The sequence below is a fragment of the Mauremys mutica genome, chromosome 2 (assembly GCF_020497125.1).
Source record: "Mauremys mutica isolate MM-2020 ecotype Southern chromosome 2, ASM2049712v1, whole genome shotgun sequence".
Taxonomy (NCBI): Eukaryota; Metazoa; Chordata; order Testudines; family Geoemydidae; genus Mauremys; species Mauremys mutica.
The window spans coordinates 19252550-19273363 of NC_059073.1; the positions used below are offsets into that span (position 1 = coordinate 19252550).

The 20814-nt window shown below is 41.6% G+C and overlaps 1 protein-coding gene across 3 annotated transcripts in view; it reads left to right on the top strand.

Moving 5' to 3' along the window:
• DNAAF11 (dynein axonemal assembly factor 11) overlaps positions 1 to 20409 on the top strand; it is a 51228-nt gene extending 30819 nt beyond the window's left edge. For 2 of the 3 annotated variants that reach the window (XM_045007696.1, XM_045007693.1), the window contains 6 exons: positions 1171 to 1248; positions 3569 to 3634; positions 4913 to 4982; positions 6135 to 6230; positions 14508 to 14593; positions 20020 to 20409. In XM_045007696.1, coding sequence (XP_044863631.1) covers positions 1171 to 1248; positions 3569 to 3634; positions 4913 to 4982; positions 6135 to 6230; positions 14508 to 14593; positions 20020 to 20203 — 580 coding nt within the window. In that variant the 3' untranslated portion in view covers positions 20204 to 20409. The remainder of the gene's footprint in view (positions 1 to 1170; positions 1249 to 3568; positions 3635 to 4912; positions 4983 to 6134; positions 6231 to 14507; positions 14594 to 20019) is intronic. The other variant, XM_045007695.1, reaches the window with a different exon arrangement.
• The last annotated feature ends 405 nt before the right edge of the window (positions 20410 to 20814 follow it).

The following is a 20814-nucleotide window of genomic DNA, read 5'->3' on the forward strand; positions in this document are numbered from 1 at the left end:
GGTATCTTGAAGCAGTTTAACCAACTTCCTATTTTCTTTTGGAGTTTTACTAATTCATTACATTTTATATGTAAACCACATCAACTAGGTGAATATCGATAAGTTGTGGACTAAGAAACAATGTGATATTTGTAACATGATACTTTTAAAGAAAATCTAGTTCGATTTTTTTCATGAGCGAGAATCAAATTCTTCCCTGTCATATTACTAAGATTTCTAGCTGAAAGCAACAAAAATATCCATTAAATATGTAGGCATCTTAAATTATCAAGCAAAATACTAATGATGGAGATCTAGACTCTTTTAGGATGAATTGGTTTGGTCAAAAGCACTGAAGGGATGGCTTGTTCATTGCACTAATCAAAAGGGTAGGTACAATTTCACTACTGGTAGGTGGGATTGGGAAGGGAAGGTTGTAGGAAACCCTGATTTTATCGTAGATATGTCTTATGATAACTTTGAAGGAAAAGGAAAACAGTAAAGATGTGCCAAAAAATCCTCAAAGCCACACACAAACACCACTACCAGATAATTGTTCAAATTTTTACATGGATTCATTTTGGTCATACTCATTCCCTTTTTATGTTTACTTCCTGCAAACATTTGAGTAGTCAAGTATGACTAGCACAAAATGTTCCCAGGAAACATATTTCAAAGGTTCATGCATAAGTATTTGGGGAAACCAATTTTAAATTCACATGCACTACTATTTGAATCAGAAATGCCTGCAGATAATAGTAAAGAGACTGCATGATTTATGTGAAAAATCATAACTAGCAGCGCACCTTACATTTCAAACATTTGAGATCAATCTATTAACTAAATTTTTGGGAAAAATAAATATATATATCAGACAAATCTGAGGAAATTGCAATCTGCTCACAGATATTCTGTGAAAAGAAAAAGAAGTTAAGCTCAATGAATAAAGAACATGTTTGCTGAAAATTATTTGCTCACCTTTACTGGTAGGTTAAAATAACTTTTCTAGTGCAAAAGACACATTGTATAACCTGTATTATTACTAGAGGAGCTTATTTTAAAATAAAAAACTAGATCACATTGAACTTGCTGCCATGTTTCTCTTCATTCTTTCTTTGCTGCTTCACAAAAGGATAATAATGTAATAATAAACCTTTGTTTCCTTTTCTTTCTCTGTTTTTTTAATTAAAGAGGGCAAAAAATGAAAGAGAAGCCACCTAGGACTTTGATCACTGCAGAAGGAAAAGTTCTGAATATGAATGAGCCAAAGTATGTGAGGAAAAAATAATAACTTTAAATGAGTGAACTAGTACTTTGCTTTTTATAATAGGGTTGATTGTATAACTGAAGATATGTGATAATGTAACAGGTCTGACAAATCCTATAACCCAGTGCAATATTTTAGTTCTGTTGAGGACGCAAGGTTAATTATAGCAATATCCTGAAGTTAGGGAACTAATGAATTATCAATCAGTTCAAAAATATTTAGCCACTTGCTCTTTAACATTTAAAGAACTATCTATAAAGATATCAGGTATTTTACCATTTTCCCTTCTAAGGTGTAGGGATTTTGCTAATTGTGGAAACGGGTTAATTATGTTTGACCATAATTGTATGAACAGGCATTTTAAATGTAGAAAAAATATATCAGAGTAATATTTCTAGACCAAATCATTGTCTCCACTTGTAGGTGGGATGGAAACCTGGCAGATCTGGGCAATGGAAGCCCCTCTATTAGAATCAGGTTCACTAGCAGGGGAGAGAGTGGAGCTGGGGGAAAACTCACCTACATTTTATTGCTGACATAGTTATTATGTGATATTGAAACTTTTCTGGAAAATGTTTCCAGAAGCATCAGCTAGGTGGGGCGCCAACAGCAGCATGGTTCCATTGGAGCTCTGCTGCCTTTTCACTGGGAGAGGGGTAGGAAATAGAGTGGCGGCACAGAGGTTCCCTACAGATTGCCTTTGTCCCCAGGAGCTCCCATAAGATAGCAAGCATCTCTTTCTCCGCTCCTCTGGAGGGAATGAAGAAGCCCCGTGAAGGGAACCTCAGGATATTTCCTGACCCCTAGACAAGTTTTTCCCATGTTGGGGGTGAAATGACAGTTTGTGTCTTTTCCTAAGACCAAGTCAGCTGCAAAAAGCAAAGCTAACATAGCTTTTGATGATTAGTATGGAGAGAATGTTGTTACATCTTTGGAAGGACAATCTAAAACTATGCACATTTAAGGGATTTGGAAACTGGCATTTTAATTTTGAGTGGTATGAATGGAATGAATAGCAGTGGCAGAAGTATTGGTGTTTATTCCAAGTATATCAGAAGAAGCTCACCCTTGTATTGATGTCTCCACTTTGTTATAAAAATGTGTTGACAGCAATACAAAAAAAGAGTAATTTTCTGTGCAAAGACAAGTCTATAATAGCTTAAAATTTTGTGTTGACAGTACTGAATTATGGTTCTGAGAGGTACAGACATTTAGAATAAAGCTCTAGCATTATTCCTTTAGAAATAATGCTGGCCCAGAGTTTTGCACTGTTGATAGTTACTAGAGGTGTACTATTCATACAGGTCTTCTGCATTGGAATTTAGTCAGTGGATTTACGTATATAGGGCCAGATTATGATAGGCAGTTGCACAGGTGTGTGGGAAGCACACAAAGAGCTTCCACCCCCATATTGCACGGTATACAGCAGGGCCTGTGACAGTTCCGGTACTCATTGCACCCCTGGTAGTGAATGGTACCCAAAAGAGAACATAGGAGATACATTCACAGCAAGGCACTTGGAATGCACATTCCCTCCCCAGCATGGCTTCTGCATGGCTGCTGCATAAAGCCTCCTCAGTCTGTCTGTATTGAAATAGAGAGGACTAAAAAGTAACAAATATTACTGGCACATACATTTTATAGTTGAGAGACCCATTTATTAAAACTTCTAAGAGCTGAATTTTCCCCATCAATTATCTGAAACCCAGTGTATCTGAGCTAGCATGAGTCTAAATAGCAGCATAGCCGCAGTATCATGGCTAGTAGCAGCAGAGGCACAGCTTAGTTGTGCCATGTATGTACCCAACAGTTTCACGTGGGTTTGTGCTCAGCACCCTAAGCCATCTGCTGCCACTACGCATGCCACTGTGGCTACACTGCCATCAAGCTAGTGCAAGCATGTGTACAGGAGCAGAGGAATTACATTGCCAGCTCATAGAGTAGATGAAGCCACAGAGTAGATGAAGCCACAGATATACCCACTTTTTCTACACGAGAAAAGTTTTCACCAGCAGATGTCTCTGTTCCTGCAGTGACAGCTGGATTTTAATGAAACTGACCTTGTACTCTACTTTTAATTAGGTTTTCAGTTAAGAAGAACCCCCCCCCCAATAAAACAGAACCCAGTTCAAACATCAGTAGTGTACCCATTCATGTAGTGAAGCTGTAGATGATTCTAAAAAAACATATGAAGTATCTTCTAAATTATGTTGGTATTAATCTAAAAAATGCTAGCAGTTGAATGTAAAGTTATGGAACTCTATGCTCACACAAATCAGTTGTATTTATTCTGAAGGTGGTTTTTTTTATCATTGTTACTAGGCTTAATTTCTTTTTGAAAGATGATGAAGAAAACAACCAGTTCATCCTGGATCTTGCTGTTTATAGGTCAGAATTTATTATCCTGATATTTGGGAGCAATTTTCATTGCTGTCATACACTGACATGCAGTATTCAAAATTCACCCTTTCCCACACACTGGGACTTTATGAAGGGAACAAAGCATGGGGGGAATGGAAGGAATAGAATCCACCCCCAAACCTGTGGGCAGGTGATGGGGTCCTTCATATCTTGAATAGCCTTTGTCCTGTAGGCTCCTTTTATAGGCATTTTATATTGTTGGATCCATGTAAACACAGTTCCAGTGGTCCTTTCCTGAGTCCACAACAGGGGTACCTTCAGGACCAACCTATTTAGAGTTATGCAAAATCCCCCCTGCCTTCCTCCCCCCGCCCCCTCCCCCCGCCCCGCAAAACCTCCACTCTTTAGCTCTTCTGTTCATGATCGCTTCCCTCTGCACTGCAGTGAAAGAATTTTGGTCCATGTGAGCACCCGGTAGAGTAAAGCTTGTGCAGTTATTGGTTATACAACATGAACCAAGATATCTTCTAGGAATTATTTTGAGGAAGTTCTATGGTCTGTGTTATATAGGAAGTCAGACCAGATGATCACAATGGTCCCTCCTGGCCTTGGACTCTATAAAACACTCTTGTTGTATTGAAGGACTTTTTCCCCTTATACTCTGGTATTTCTGAGTTATCAGAACATGACTTTGTTTTAAGCTGTGGAAAGGCTGTTCAAGTGCTGACGACAATAAGACTTTGAAACTGGTATGTAATAGTATATGCTCGTCAGTGAGGCTTGCAAACTTCACAAAATTTGTGTAAATGCGGGGGGGGGGTTGGTACATAATTCTACATTTGTAAGTTCAACTTTCATGATAAAGCGATTGCAGTACAGTACTTGTATTAGGTAAATTGAAAAATACTATTTTCTTTTTTATAGTGCAAATATTTGTAATAAAAATAAATAAAAAGTGAGCACTGTACACCTTGTATTCTGTGTTGTAATTGAAATCAACACATTTGAAAATGTAGAAAACATCCAAAAATATTTAAATAAATGGTATTCTGTTATTGTTTAACAGAGTGATTCATTGTACAATTAATCATGCTTAATTTTTAATCACGCAATTAATCACAATTAATTGTTTTAATTGCTTGACAGCCCTAATTCTCTCACATAACTTAATTACATTAGAGTAATCAAATGGAATTTTTTCAAATTGCAAACCCATAATTAATGAGTTGCATAGTCTTAACTGCTTTCTCCTGAACGATGATATTAACTTACTTAAACTAAATTCACTTTTATTTAATTCTGAAGACATCTGGACAGCTCTCTAATTGATGTTGATGTCCAGCCAACTCACCTCCGCGTAATGGTGAAGGATAAGGTTTGTATTTTCTTATCACTTTCATTTAAAATTGAGAATTCCACTTTTCATGTCTGTTGTTACTCATTTTCTGGGTTTACTTTTGGCTACTGTAGTGCCTAAATCTTTTCCCATTGAAATCATGGCAAAGCTCTTACTTAGATCCATAGAAGCAAGACTAGACTCTTAGGAACTGATCCACTGCTTGGTCAACTTAATTGGAATCTTGCCATTGAATTCAATGAACACTCAGATCCTCAAAGTTATATAGGTACCTAACTCCCATTGAAATCAATCAGTTAATTTCAGTGTAACTTAGGCACCTAAATACCTTTGAGGATTTGGGCCTTACTGGCTTGTAACTTCACACCAAAAAAAAAAAAAGGCATAGGTCTGAATAGAAATCAATAGTGTCATTAGGTTAGGAAATAAACATATAAGTTCAAAAGTACTCACAAACCCTTTTTTAAATGTATTACTCCAAGTGGTGTGTAACCACATAGAAAAAAGCCACTTACCACACTGATACTATTTGTGACCAAGAAGGGAAATGGGGAGGTATGGACAGTGAAATATACAGGATTCTCCTCACAATTTTTTTACACCAGAGTTACTTCACTTCAGTAGAAATACTGCTTGTTTATACCAAGTAAAGTGAGACTAGAATTAGACCTACAATCTGTAATTTACAAAGGACAGAGAGAAAAGGGTATATATTCTGCTGAAAGCCCCTTTCAAGAGACCTTCCATTTTCTGTCATTTTTGGTGATTTTTTTGTTTTTCAATTTAAATTGAAAACCAGAATCCCTATTTATAATTATACCAATTGCATAAGCACAAATTTCAAAATTACTTTCTCTGAAATAGATTGTTAGTCTTTCTCATTTAATTGCTAGTATAACTCAAACATCATTTCATATCTTTCTTTAAAAGTGTCACTTTTCTATTACAGCAATTCAGGCATGCATATTATATATATTACATACACACATAATGTAAATGAAGGTTGTTTAACATGCAAATCAGTTATTTGGATTAGTATTAATATATATTACATGATTCAGACCTATCCCACCCTTCAGATCAAAGTATATGTTAATGGTATTTCCGTATGTTTTCTATCTGGGTAAAAAAATATTTTAATACGCTGTATTCTATCCTATTTTCCTTTAGCCATTTCAACTTGTGCTTCCTGCAGAGGTGAAGCCAGATAGCAGCTCTGCTAAAAGATCTCAGACAACTGGACATTTAGTTATCAGCATGCCAAAGGTATGTACATTCATTTGGACAGACACCATACAAAGCTATTTGTGTATCAACAGTACTTTGAGAAACATTTATAGATTGTACCTGAAATATGTTACTAGCTAATGACATCAGGTCAATATTTACTGTCAGAACTCTTATCTGTTAGAAAGAGCTTTTCATACAGACAGAATAACCTAGTGGTTCAGACCTAAGATTCTTTCTTTCTTCTTCCTTCTTCTTCTTTCTTCTTCCTTCTTCTTTCTCAAAAAATAATCCTATTAGAACCGTTTAACTGTATTATTCATTTAAAATAAACTGAAGTATTTAGTATTTAAATATTTCATGAAGAATTTGCAATCCAAACAGAGAAGAATTGTGATAGCTCATGAGAACCAGAAAATTTAAACTGACTATGAATAGACAAGTCTACTTACTACTGTAAAATGAGTGAAATGAGAAAAATACTTTAAAACATATGCATGCTTCACATATATATGATGCAGACTACATTACGGCCCAGGTATGCTGGTCCAGCCAAACTTTTTCTGACACAGGACTGTTGGGAAGAGGCAGAGTAACTCTTTTGTGCTCCCCTATCCTTTTAGCATAAAGCTGCTGTGACTTATCATAGCCAGGATTGAAGGATTACTGGAGAACCAGGTGCTCTGGCCATACCCCTTGCATCCTATGACATGCTCTTATGTTGTGCAACCATTAAAAGGTGGTGGTCAAACTGGATATGCCAGCTATTCATTGTCCTGGGCATTCTCTTATGCAAGAGGAATCCTCAGCTGCCCAACTAGGGCAGTTTTCCCTTTCCCTTTCCACCATGATTCATTGCTAAGTGGATGCAACTGGGGTATGAAGATCTGGCCCCATATTTAAAATTCTTTCAGTGACCGCAAGTTATGGCGGTAGCCATAAGATAGGAACAATATTTTTTTTTAAATGTCTTTTATTCTAACACAGTTCTTTTTAAATTTTTATTTCCCTTACTCTAGTTCTGTGTCTTACATATAGTCTTTTTCCCTCAAGTTGCACACAATCTGTCCTCCTCTGCCTGGAGACTCTCTCATTAACTCATATACTGTAGCTCTAACAACAAGCTTGCAACTTCACCAGTATCTGGAAGTACGCCTATGATTTCACTCCCTTGATCAAGATTCACATCTTGGTAATGTTCAAAATTCACTTAGATGAAAGCCTGCTAAATTTGTGCTTCTCTTAAACTGATTTCTTTGAAACATGGGCTCTGACATTAGGCATCTTTATTGATGCACCTTCTGAATGTTTGTTTGAACGGAATGAATCTTGCATAGATATTCATTTATCCTTTCAATTTTTTAAAATACTAATAGATGCCTATCCTATGCCCTTAGTGTCCTTATAATATATTAAAATGTACAATATCCCAGATAGTCTCTAAATATACTCAAATATCCTGTCTAAAATTACCTGCCAAGAAAGCCAGTCCTACATACACTAAGGGAATATTCCCTCCTTCATATAATGATTTGAATTGTATTTACCCTATGATTAACTTTGTGTTTTAGCTAAGTTATTTAGATGAGGGGTTGGAATTACTAAGTTCCTTGGTCATTAAGGGTGGAATCCAAGCTGCCAGATCACAGCAGAATCATGAACAACGGGGAAGTCTGCTGAATAGAGGGTTAGGGAACAGGGAAGTTGCACAGCTCCCTCCACATTTCTGTGCCATGCTTATGCATTTGTCCACCCACAGGTGTGTATTTGTGAGACAGGAGCAGGATGCTGCAAGACATGCTGACCCCTGTTGCCAGTGGGTCCAGAAACTGCATGGATCCACTGGCCTGAAAATGCATGTATGATAGGAGCAGCAGCGTACGTTGGATTGAGCGTACATTACATTGAGGTTTTTAAGGTCAGGCTTGACAAAGCCCTGGCTAGGATGATTAGTTGGGAATTGGTCCTACTTTGAGCAGGGGGTTGGACTAGATGACCTCCTGAGGTCCCTTCCAACCCTGATATTCTATGATTCTCCTGCCCATACCCAGTGACAGATTTCCATTCCTCATCCCTAGGCACATGTGGCAAAGCACATAGCTTGTTTAGCGGAGATGTAGACCATTTTCCAGAATTGCAGGAGTCGTACTGACACTATGGAGACATACCCCATGAAGGGATCTCTGGGCTTCTTTGGGTGTTATAAAAGCATAATTAATAAAGGTTAGCAACATTATGGAGACCACCAACTAGGCTCATTTAGGCTAGTATAGCTGAGATCATCAGCGTTACTTGTGAGTATTCATTTGATAATATCAGCTTAATATGCATTACCAGAGTAAAGATGGCTGAGAGTTCATGCAGAGTTCTCTCAGGATGTGTCAGTGATAAGGCAAGCCTAATAATTATCCTGCTATGTTTAACCTTTGTATTCTAGATTTACAATTATTCCCAGAAGAAAATGATTTGCATCTAGATAAATGAGCTAGCAAATTTTTGATGTTAGTGAAATTTAAAGAATATTATATAATCTAAGTAAATAGGCTTCCTCCCTGTAGGCTTTCTGTAATACTCTGGAAAGGCCAATCACTTCTCAGTAGTGACCTGATCCAAAGCCATTGAAATCAATGAGAATCTCTTCATTGGCTTCAATATGCTTTGAATCAGGCCTCAACACCTTTCAACACTCCTCATCCTCCATTCTATTCATAGCTTTCAGTTTTTTTAAAAGCAAAAATAAATGAGCCTTTGTCTTGTTCCTCTGTGACCTTGACGTAACTCAGATTTTGGAGAGAATAAATTCCACATGAAGTAAAAAAAGAAAAAGCATTTCATGTTTCCAGTCACATTGCTGTTAATTCTGAGAATTAATATCCTTCTTTTCTTGCAGCAAGGACAATAATTTTCAGCATATTTTCAGCTGGTACTTAGCAGTTCCTTTTCTAGATTCCTCTGAACAATGATATTAAAATAGCTCTCTTTCTATTCTCTTGCAAAGTTCTCTGACTGTCTGAATAGTCCAAATAATAGCAATAGCAATGAACAGAAATCTCCTTTTGCAGAATCTATGTTGATCAAGTACAATAGTTACAAATTATTTTGTATATGGTTATTTAAAAACATCATATTTTTCTTCAAGTTATTGTCCACATGTATTCCACAACTGGTGCACATGTGCCACATGCATGTAAGATTGGATTCTTTTTTAATAACAGTGTCCGTTGGGGCCATGCCTTTGTTCTGAACACTCTCACTCTTCATAGCTGACGGCATAGAGGGCCGAGTGGCCGGACTTCCTTCCATGTCTTTCTTACCACCCGTGTCAGTGAAAGAGAACCCCTACAGAGTCCACATCTCTGCCCAATGTGTGATTGTTTGTGTTTTCTCTGATTGTTAGGCGTGTTCCATAGTAAAGTTAGTTTAGCTTTGTTAAGCTAGTTGGCCAAAAAGAATGAAAAGAAGACAAGCTCTTCAACTTTGGGAGTGCCTTTTGTACCCGACCCTGGTGAACATGGCAGAGTCGAAAGCCCTAGCATTCAAATCCTGTCTCTCCTGTGAGGCAGCTATTCCCATTGATGATGAATGCTCAGAGTGCCTCTTCTCTCTCAGTGAAGCACATATTCCAGATAAGTGCTTGATATGTTGTTTTTTCAAAGAGGGCACAAAAAGTGAGGGAATCCTGCCTAAAATTCTTCCACTTGGAGAGATCTGTGAGGGCATCCTCCGAGCCCAGGGGGAAAAAGACTGACAAACAGGACCTGACTGTCTCTGTGAGTGCTTTGGTAAACCATGGGTCCACTCTGATCTTCAGGGCTCCTTTGTCATCAAGAGAATCCCACCTGTCTCAACACTATCTTCTAAGAAGAGAGAAAAGAAAAATCACTTCTCCTAGGGTGACCATCCACTTCAGGTACACCGAAAGATATCAGTCAGAACGTGCCCAGACTCATGCGTCATCTGGTCTCCTGCAACTATGCGAAGCAGTTTACCCTATTTTATCTATGCTGCATGCATGGGTGGTTGAGATCAGTGTATCTACCCAGAAGACACCACATAGACATGATGGTTGCAGTTCTATATGAAGTCCTCTCTTAGTTAAACTGCTAAAAGGATACTCTACACATGTGCAGTGGAGTACCATTCTCTGCACCCCTACCTACCAAGCTGTTGGTGACAGACACTTCCTCTCTCAAATGGGAAACTCATCTGGACTACCTTCTGAATCAAGGCCTGTGGTCCTCCCAGGAGGTACATCTCCACGTAAGTTCCTGGAGCTCAGAGCCATTTGATTACGATGCACAGTTTATCAGCCCATGCTTCAAGGACCTGCAGCAGGTGTTGAAATACACCCCGCTGGCCCACACCCTGAGAGCCTAGAGCTACGAGATCCAGATCCACGCCCTGGTCGTGGGAGCCTTGGGTGCATGGGACTCCCACAATGAGCTGGTGCAGAGAGTGTGCAGAGTAGGTTGGCACTACGCCCGGCTCATGAGACAGCTCATGGTGTCTGGCACCATTAGGTGGTCCAGAGACATCACCGAGTACATCACGGGACACCGTCAGTACTAGAACGAGTAAACGAGACTGCTGGTCAGGGAAATAACCCACTTCCTTCCCTGATGAACCAAGGGATGCGCCCCACCCATGTACCTATTTGCTACACCAGTACTGACTTGGACTCTAAATACATTCTATGGGTGGTGTACCCAAGATCATTTATCCACTGATGCTTTAAAAACTCCCACACCCCAGTCTGGGTCTATGCTGGTTATACACTAAGTTTGTATCTTGTGAACCTTGTAACCAATTGTGGTGGGGTGGTCACCCCACCATGCCTTGAAGGGCTTAAAACAGCCCAGGGAGAGGGCTGAGAAGGAAAAAGCTGGGCTGTTTGGGGAAAACAGCCACAGCTGTAGCCTGTGTAATTAGGACCAAGCTTAGAAGAGGGCATTGGGCCAGAAGGAACAGAGAGAGGGAAGGGCCTGGCTGCCTGGAAGCTGAGAGGATACCAAGACTGGAGCAGGGCTGGGGGAAGGTCAAAGGAGCTGGGGGGCTCTGGCCTAGAAACCCCCGAGACTGCAGGCCTTGTTAAAGGCCAGAAAAGGGTACCGTGGGGCAGGGCTGGGGGAAGGCCTGAGGAGCTGGGGAGCTCCGGCCTAGAAACCAGGGCCGGCTCCAGACACCAGCTAAGGAAGCAGGTGCTTGGGGCGGCCAATACAAAGGGGCGGCACTCCGTCCGCTATTGGGGCGGCCCGTCCGGGTCTTCGGCGGGAATTCAGTGGCGGATCCCTCTCTTCCTCTTTGAGCTGCTGCTGAAGAGGAAGAGAGGGAGTGAAGGACCTGCTGCCAAGGTGCTGCCGAAGAATGGAGTAGCGCGATTGAGCTGCCGCCGAAGTGACACCAATTGGCTTTTTTTTTTTTCCACTTGTGGCGGCAGAAAACCTGGAGCCGGCCCTGCTAGAAACCCTCCAGGCTGCAGGCCTTGTTAAAGGCCAAATAAGGTACTGGGGTTGCAGAGGGCAGCCCAAGGGCAGGTAGAGGCAGCTGGTCCAAACCCCACCTTGCTGGTGATGAATGGCCATTACAGACTGCAGTCTGCCCCAGTGAACGGGGGCTAGATGGTGACTGGCAGTAGCCACTGAGGCAGGGTGGGGATAGGGGATAGGGGAGACCCAGACCTGTGGGGGTACTGCCAGGGGGCAGCCCCAATGTACAGAGGCACCAGGGTCCGGGAGGGACACCGACTCTCAGAGGGTGCTCCGGAGGCTGGCGAGCTAATTCCCTGGACGACCAGCAGGAGGCACTGCGCCGGTGAGTCATCGCCCCGCTACACCAATACTTGTAATCGCTCATAACTCAAGCCTGACCCCAGATGTACAGTACCTTCTCTCTTCACTTGTGTAAATTTGATTTTAAACATTAGCTTTAATACATCTACAAGCAGGGAGGGTGTGAACATCACCACTCTGCCAATAAGCAGTCTGTCTATGGAAATAGTACATTCATCAGAGTGGCTCTGCGTCTCTCAGGCTTACAAAACTCCCTAGCCGACAAGCTCAGCAGGCAATGCTCAGACAATGACAAGTGTCCTGCAGAATATCTTTGCAAGTGAGTATCCAAGAATAGACTTATTTGCCATGAACGAGAACAGCAAGTGTCAGATGTTCTGCTACTGAGAGGGTCCAACCCAGGCTCACTGTTGGATGACTTCCTCATTCCTTAGGCATCAGACTTCATGTATGCATACCCACCTATTCCACTAATACTGAGGGTCCTGAGGAAGGTCAGACATGGTGCAGCATGATGATACTGGTAGCTCCTGCATGACCCACACAGTTTTGATATTCAGACATGATGAATCTATCATCACCGCACCCAGCCACACTTCCAGAGTCACCTGTTGTGATAATGCAGAGCAGAGGCCAGATTCTGTACCTGGTTGCTGGCTGGCTGGTGTCCATGGGCAGATCCATTCTTGTTTGTACTAGAAAAGATTCCACTAGACTGACTTGTGTAGCAAAATAGGAAAAGTTCTCTATTTGGGAACACAAAAACATATACTCCCACTAGAAACCTTAATACCAGCTAGTTTGGATTAAAGCCTTAAAGCATTTGAGACTTTCCATCCATTCCAGAAGAGTCCAGTCCACCTGGCAGCTATTTGTGCTCATCCTCTTCCTATTGAAGGTCACACAGTCTTCTCACACCCAACAGTTGCTACATCTCTTAATTGTCTAATTCATGTCTTTCTTCCAATTGGAGAGACTCCACCCTTCTGGAACTTCAACACTGTGTTATTGGCATTCATATCAGCCATCTTTTGATCCTATGCCAACCTGTTCTTTATGTCATCTGCCTATAAAACCAACCCTCTTACTGGATATCTCCTCAGCCCAAAGAATAGAAGAGACCCAAACCCTCATGGCAGAACCTCCTTGTACAGTATTCCGGAAGGACAAGTTGACACAAAAGCCTCACCTGAAGTTCTTGCCTAAAGCTGTCTCTGACTTTTTCGCCTGAATCAAGACATCCATCTGCCAGTTTTCTTTCCCAAGCCTCATACTCGTCAAGGGGAGGTGAAGCTTCACACATTAGATGTTGTCCAGTCCTCTTACTATCTGGACAGGACAAAACCATTCAGGAGTTCCTTAGACTGTTTCTGGCCTTTGCTGAGAGGATGCAAGGTCAGTCAATATCTACCCAAAGACTATCTAAATGGGTTTCTGACTGATTCAGAACTTGTTATGCAATAGTTCACTTGGAACCACCGTAGATTAGAACCTACTTTACTAGAGCTCAAACAGCCTTTGCAGCTTCCTAAGGGGCACTCCACCTTAGAGATTTGTAGAGCACCTACCTGGAGTTCAAGTCATACCTTCACCCAGCACTACTTATTTGGAGGTGGCTCCAAATCTAATGCTCAGTTTGGCAGAGCTGTCTTTATTCCCAGTAGATCCTAAGCACTCCCCTCCAGACAGAGGTCACTGCTTGTGAGGCACCAGAAATGGAAATACACGTGGGCAATCACTCAAAGAAGAAAGAATGGGTTACTTACTCTACAGTAACTGTAGTTCTTATAGAGCTGCGTTGTCCACATTTATTCCATGACATGCCCTCCTTCTCTGCTCTTATAGAGCCTATATCATCTGGATTCCATTTTAGTGAAGAAATTGGAGGATAATTGCAGCTACTCCATCCTTTATTCCCTTGGCTACAGGGAATGAAAGGGAAATTCAGGGCACAGGTGTGGCCTCAAAAGAAACTCCTATTCAAAAAGAATCAGATCTTGGGGTGCATGTACACCTGAAGTAAAATAAATGTAAAGAACACATCTCAAAGAACCACAGTTACTACAGAGTAAGTAACTATTCTTTGCAACTAACATGGTACTAAAGAAGACTTGTTATATGGATGTTTTATAATAATTTCACGGAGGTAAAATTGGTTATAATTTTTTGTGCATGTATGTTGCACTGCATAACACTACATGAAATGTATTTTATTATGAGTAAACTTTAAAATCCACCAGAGGAACCACAGCCTAAAGTAAAAAATCATAAAAGTGAACAAAATTCACATTCTCACATCGGTTATTTTTTAAGGCACTCATACGACAGTAATGAGGTAATGTAAATACCTAGATGAAATGTTTATAATGGTTCAGATCCTATTGTTAAAAGCTCAAGACAGTCAGAAAAATATTACATAAAATGTTCATGGTTTCCACTGTTCTTTATTTAAAAGATTGTTTAAATGCTTTTGCACATAAATCCCAGGATATGTTGTGACAGCTATGGTTATGTATTTTTATTCCAGGTTCAAGAAATAATTATGGCTAACCGAAAAACACCCGCTTTGGTCGAACCTTCTGACAGCCACAAACTGCAGACAAATATAAAAAGGTAACTTTGTTTTTTCTTTCTTTACAGCCTATACTTTTTTTGCACATTAGTTATTTACTCGTCAGACTATTGCTGCCCAATGAGTATATAATCGTTCAAAGTACGAAAATATTGATTTGTACAAAGTAAAACTTTACATAAAAGCTTTAGACGAATGGCCTGTCCAGTACTGTTTATAAAGTGATCTGTTCCAAGAGCAGAGCCAAAAAAGCACTTATTACTACAGAGCAGTTGTGTTCCATTCAGACTATTAAGCTAGAATGCAGTAAAACCAAAATATTTTATCGAGAACTGCCTCTATAGATCCTCTACGCTGTGCAGCACGAGACCTAGAACCACCTAGAAAGCAATGACTTTTGGGACTATATCACAAATCCAAATGATCAGTGGAAAATTATGTAGGCGCGACAGTTGACCTACTGCACCAATCACCACTTTTTTTTCCCCTCCATCACCATAGGCAGTGCATCATACCAGCCCATTCTATGTTGTAATAAAAGCAGTGTTTGGTAACAGTTTAAAAGTTTGTTTTTAAGATGAAAAACAACTTGTTAGTTTGTAGTACATGTTGTTTTGAGTTTAATTCGCTATTGCTTGGTTTCATTCTGTTCTAACATGGTACATCTGGATAAAAAGTCTAGGTGTAAATAGGATGTCTGAGATTTTATACAAAACAATTATTTTTAAAGGGAAAGTAACATTTTTGGCAATTAGAGAGTCAGCTTTTCCTTTCTGGTGGGAGGAGTCAGAGGATCAGGTTGGAGGTAAGGCAAAAATAAGTTTTAACTGGTCTTCTCCACAAAAAAACACCTTTGAACATACCAGCATGCACACCCTTGCATCTCCTTCAATAGCCCACAGGAGGATTTATTTAGCTTGTTTCTGCTGGAATTTAGGAAAATCCTGGGACTGTTTCTGTTGGACTTTGGATCAGTAACATTTTGCTTTTAAACATCCAAAAACCTTAATCTGGGGCCATATTTGACATGATACCATCTCTTTAATCAGAAGAGCAGATTGGGTAGGGGGAACCATAAAATGCAGCTTCAGCACAAGAATTCCAGGGGGCAGAAAGCTTTGCAGATGGGGCCTCATAGTAGCAGAGGAGCTGTGCACCACCAGCCACTTACTGAGTATCTGGAGAGGTGTTTTTCAGCCCGTGTGTGCTTGTTCCAGCTTCAACTGTGGAATGGTAAAGACTCCTAGGCCTGATCTCCGAGAAGTCGATCGCTACCCGTCGATCCGGGCGGGTAGTATGGACGTACTCCTAGAGCTGTGCCAGGGCCTTTAAACAACAGGGTTACTGTTACAAAGTGATTATTACCAGGTACATGAACTTGGACTCCTAGAGCACCAGGCAGGCGGAGTGGGGCAAGCCCCTGCACCCCGACCATGCTCCCCAGCTGGAGCACCAGGCAGCGGAGCAGAGCAAGCCCCCATGCCCCGACCCCACTCCCTGGCTGGAAGAAGAATCAATCACAAATTACTGGGAATGGGTTAGAGTTTTTCTGTTTTTTCAGGGCGTCCCCTGCTCCCTCTAGGCCTCCCACACAGAATGTAGACATAGTGCTCCTTTAAATATGAAGTTATAATAGGAATTAATTTACATCACATATCTTCTAAACATTCTCAGATGATTAATCCATAAAACAGTCTTCTTCTTAACCAGTGTGCTCCAGTCCACTGATGTTTATTCAAAGGAAGAGATTTATTTCTATGCATGTCGACAAATTAGCTGTTTAATTGAATTAATTATTTTTTAAATGCTAGGTCTAAAGTAGAAAGTAGAAGAACATTTAATCTCTGCTGATGGAGTGATAATGATATCAATGTGTTCATTAAGAAAACAACAAATTATGCTAAGCGTTATTTCAAAAACATGGATTGAATGAATGTATTATGCATTCTAGTTTTTACTGTGCTTTGAACAATTGTTTTCTATAAAGTTCCAACACCCCACAAAAATCGTTAAGAACCATATTGTCAAAAATAATAAGCAACAGACATACACAGAACACTCAGTGTAAATATAATGTATTTGCTTACGAAAAAAAGGTTCTGTTCATTTCTGCTTTCCAGGGACAGTCTAATTAGGGAATTATTATGAGAATATTAAATAGTTAAAGTGAAATGATTGAGATAAATATGACCAGAAAATAAACCTATTGTGATAAAAAACTGTGCTACCTCAGCAGCCAGCAAATTGTACTAATTGATAAGTCATTTTTAGGTGTAAAATAAATTACAGATACAAAAGTTTTTCTTTGAGTGGAGTCCCTATGGGTGCTCCACTGTAGGTGTAAGAAGTGTCTCTCTTGCAGCGAGGCTGTCCCCGTCACAGACACACATTCATGGTGCATTCGTTGCCTAAGGGCTAGTCTACACTTACCTGCCGGGTCGACGCGGTGAGTTCGACTTCTCGGAGTTCGAACTAATCTGGACGCGATAGTTCGAACTCCCCGCACGCTCCGGTCAACTCCGGTACTCCACCACTGCAAACGGCGGTGGCGGAGTCGATCTTGGAGCCGCGGACTTCGATCCCGCGGCGTCTGGACGGGTAAGTAGTTCGAACTAGGGTACTTCGAGTTCAGCTACACTATTCACGTAGCTGAACTTGCATACCCTAGTTCGACCCCTTAGTGTAGACCTGCCCTCAGAGAAGGACATGGTGGCTAAGTCCATAAATGGCTATTAGCCAGGATGGGTAAGAATGGTGTCCCTAGCCTCTGTTCGTCAGAGGATGGAGATGGATGGCAGGAGAGAGATCACTTGATCGTTGCCTGTTGGGTTCGCTCCCTCGGGGGCACCTGGCATTGGCCACTGTCGGTAGACAGATACTGGGCTGGATGGACCTTTGGTCTGACCCGGTACGGCCTTTCTTATGTTCTTATGTAAGGACACATTCCTCAAAAGTGCACTCTCTGCCAGCAGCATAGACCTTGGTCTCGCAAGGACAGAGAGCTGAGACAGAAGATTATATTCATGGAGGCAGCTCTCAGACTTTCTCTGGACCCATGCCAAGAGTTTTCATGCAGCCACGAGTCTTCCCCACAGCCCTCATGGGGTGAAGAAATCAGACGCTGACCCTTCTCACGTCAAAAAGTAGTGGGAAGTCCCCGCCGCGAGCTAGCTGTAATCAATCCCCAGCATGTTCTATATTCTCAGTACCATCAGCACCAAGACAGGCCAAGCCTGGTACCCACGGCTCAAGGAAGACTATGGTGGCAGGTATCCAGTGGACTATGGTACCCACAAACCCAATGGACACAGGCACCAAGTCAATGGCACCTAAGGAAAAAGACAGGAGCAAACACTCCAAGGAACCTGGCAACCAGGGCTTTAGAGTCCCTAGAAGGAATCTTGGAGAAGTGTAAGGGCGATGTTCAGGAGGAGGCAAACCCAAAAACTATATCCTCCTCTTCCCCAGATGAGGCTGTCATGCCACTTCTACCATCCCTGGTGGATGACTTTTGCCTGTTGCAGGACCTAACAAAGAGAGTGGCTGACTCTGGAGTAAGTCAAGGACATGCACCACAAGCTCCTGGACATCCTCCACTCATCTTCCTCTTCAGAAGTAGCCCTCCCTATGAATGAAGCCCATCTTGACCCTGCGAGATAATATGGCAGTCCCCAGCATCAGTCACACTGACTTACAAGCGAGCAGATGAAAAGTACTATGTCCCGGTGAGAGAAACAGGGGTTTCTCTTCTCCCACCCTCCACCCAACTCCATCATGGCGGATGCTGTCAATTCTCATGGCCATTAACACCACATGAGGTCCACTCCCTATGATAGGTGCTGGAAGCATCTGGACCTGTTTGGCAGGAGGGCATACTCCTTGGCCACGTTTCAGTTTCAAATCGTCAACTACCAAGTACTTATGTGAAATACCATTACATGACTTACTCGAAATAGAACAACTTTATTGAGCAGCTGCCTGAGACACATCGTGAACAATTTAAGGCCATCATCCAAGAAGGGAAGCTAGTAGCAAAGACAAATGCTACAGTCTGCCCTCAACATGGCTGATATTGAAGCCAGAGCCACCTCCATGGCAGTGGTGATGTGACATGCCTCTTGGCTCCACCTGTCAGGTTGCCCAAAGGAGGTGCAGGCAACCGTCGAAGATCTTCTTCCCTTTGAGGGCAGTAAGCTCTTTGCAGAGAAAACTGATGTCTCTCTTCATACTTTGAAGGATTCTCAGGCCACTCGCCATTCACTGGGGATCTACGGAAAAAAAGAGAACTAAATTCTCCAGACGTAAACTGTCTGGTCAGTAATCTTCCTTGTCCCAGTCTTCCACATCTAAACACTAATTTTGACGTGTTGGTTGAGGTGCTGATAGACCACTCCCCACAACTGCTATAACTGGCCATCATTACCCACCCATTTGACCACTGTCTGTCAGTGTTCTACAGCACGTGGGAGCATATAACATCAGACCGATGGCTCCTAGAGATCATTAACCATGGATACTCTATCCATTTTACCTCCCTGCATCCTCCACAACACCATTCCCCATCCCTCTTCAGGGAGCCTTTTCACGAGAGTTTACTATGTCAAGAGGTAAACTCTCCTCCAGTTAGAACGATAGAACCAGTACCTCAACAGCTATGAGGCAAAGAGTTCTTCTCTAATACCCAGGAAGGAGGAGGGCTGGAGACCCATATTAGACCTTAGCACTCTCAACGAATTTGTCAAAGCTTAGGAATTCAAGATGGTCACTTTAGCAACGATCATTCCAGCATTGGAACAAGGAGACTGGTTTTCGGCCCTCAACCTACAGGACGTGTATTTTCACATCTCAGTCTTATTAACTCACAGACGATTTCTCAGATTCACCTTGGGACAAAATCAATACCAGTACAGGGTACTCCCCTTCAGGTTATCTTCAGCCCCGAGAGTATTTTCCAAAGTTCTCTCAATAGTGGTCCCCCACTTATGCTTGCAAGGGATCATGATTTTCCCTTACCTGGACGATTGCCTCAGCCCCCCCCAGAGGGGATGTCACCTACAATGGAGCACCCATAGGGACACTACTTGAAGAAGAAGAACCCCCAGTGGAGACAGCGCTATGTCAATGGGAAGGCTTCTCCCGTCTACATGGCTACTACTTCTCAGGGAGGTGGAGTATCTAGGGGGAGAAGCCCTCTCTTCAACATAGAGAGTGTCGTCACTAAGCACTGCAGCAGCACAGCTTCACCACTGCAGCTGTGCCGCTGCAGTGCTATATATGTACACAAGCCCTGAGACTCCCTTTTGAATTAACAATCAATTCACAATAGTGAGATTTCTTAATCCTCCTCAAAATTCATGGTGACTTCTATGGGAATTGGGGAATTTGGGAAGCAGTCCCAAATTTCTGTTGCTTCATGTGATGTTGAAATGAAGTTTTATTTATAACCGTCTGTTCTCCTTTGTTACAGGGAGCGAGTTGAGAAACTAGAAGTGGATCCTAGCAAATATTCATTCCCTGATGTGGCAAATATAATCCAAGAAAAGGAGCGAACTGGGCAAGGACCTATTAATTTCCAGCAACAAAAGGTTATAGACACTGAGAATAGTTATGTTGACTTTGAAGATAACCAAGATGTTCCACCCTTAATATGAAATGTTACTGTAGGGCTCCATTGTTTGTTACCCATGTGACCCAGAGTTTGCCTGAGCATTTTTCTTGACTCAAATTTTGCAGCAGCATCTTCTGAAGTTACAAAATATTATTTCAGCTCTTACTGTAAACTGACTTTTGTTATACTTGTGCTTTATCTTGCTGCTGCCTTTTGTTATATCAGGAACAATATGCTTCTAATAAACTGTTTTCCAGTTATTTATATATATAGTGGAATGTCTCAAAAGTCCTGATCAGTATTGGGGTCCCATTACATTTGGCACTGTACAAACCCACAATCCAAGTTCAGATGAGATGTCAAATGAGTGTGACAATCAATGAGAAGAAAGAGAAAGGTAACAGTAATAAGATCATTTGATTACATAGGCAGAGCCACAGGGTGCTTAGAAGTCCCTAAGTGTTCTTCCACTTTCTTTTCTCTTGTGCAGAGCAGCAGCAAAGAAAGTCCATCAGTTGGTTATGAAACATATTCCCTGATGTCCCTACATTCTGGGGCTGAGGAAAGGTTGCCAGGGCCTTTCTCATTAATCCCCCATGCCATACCACATTCACCCATCAGGCAAGATAGTTTCAATAGAGACAGGGAAGTGTT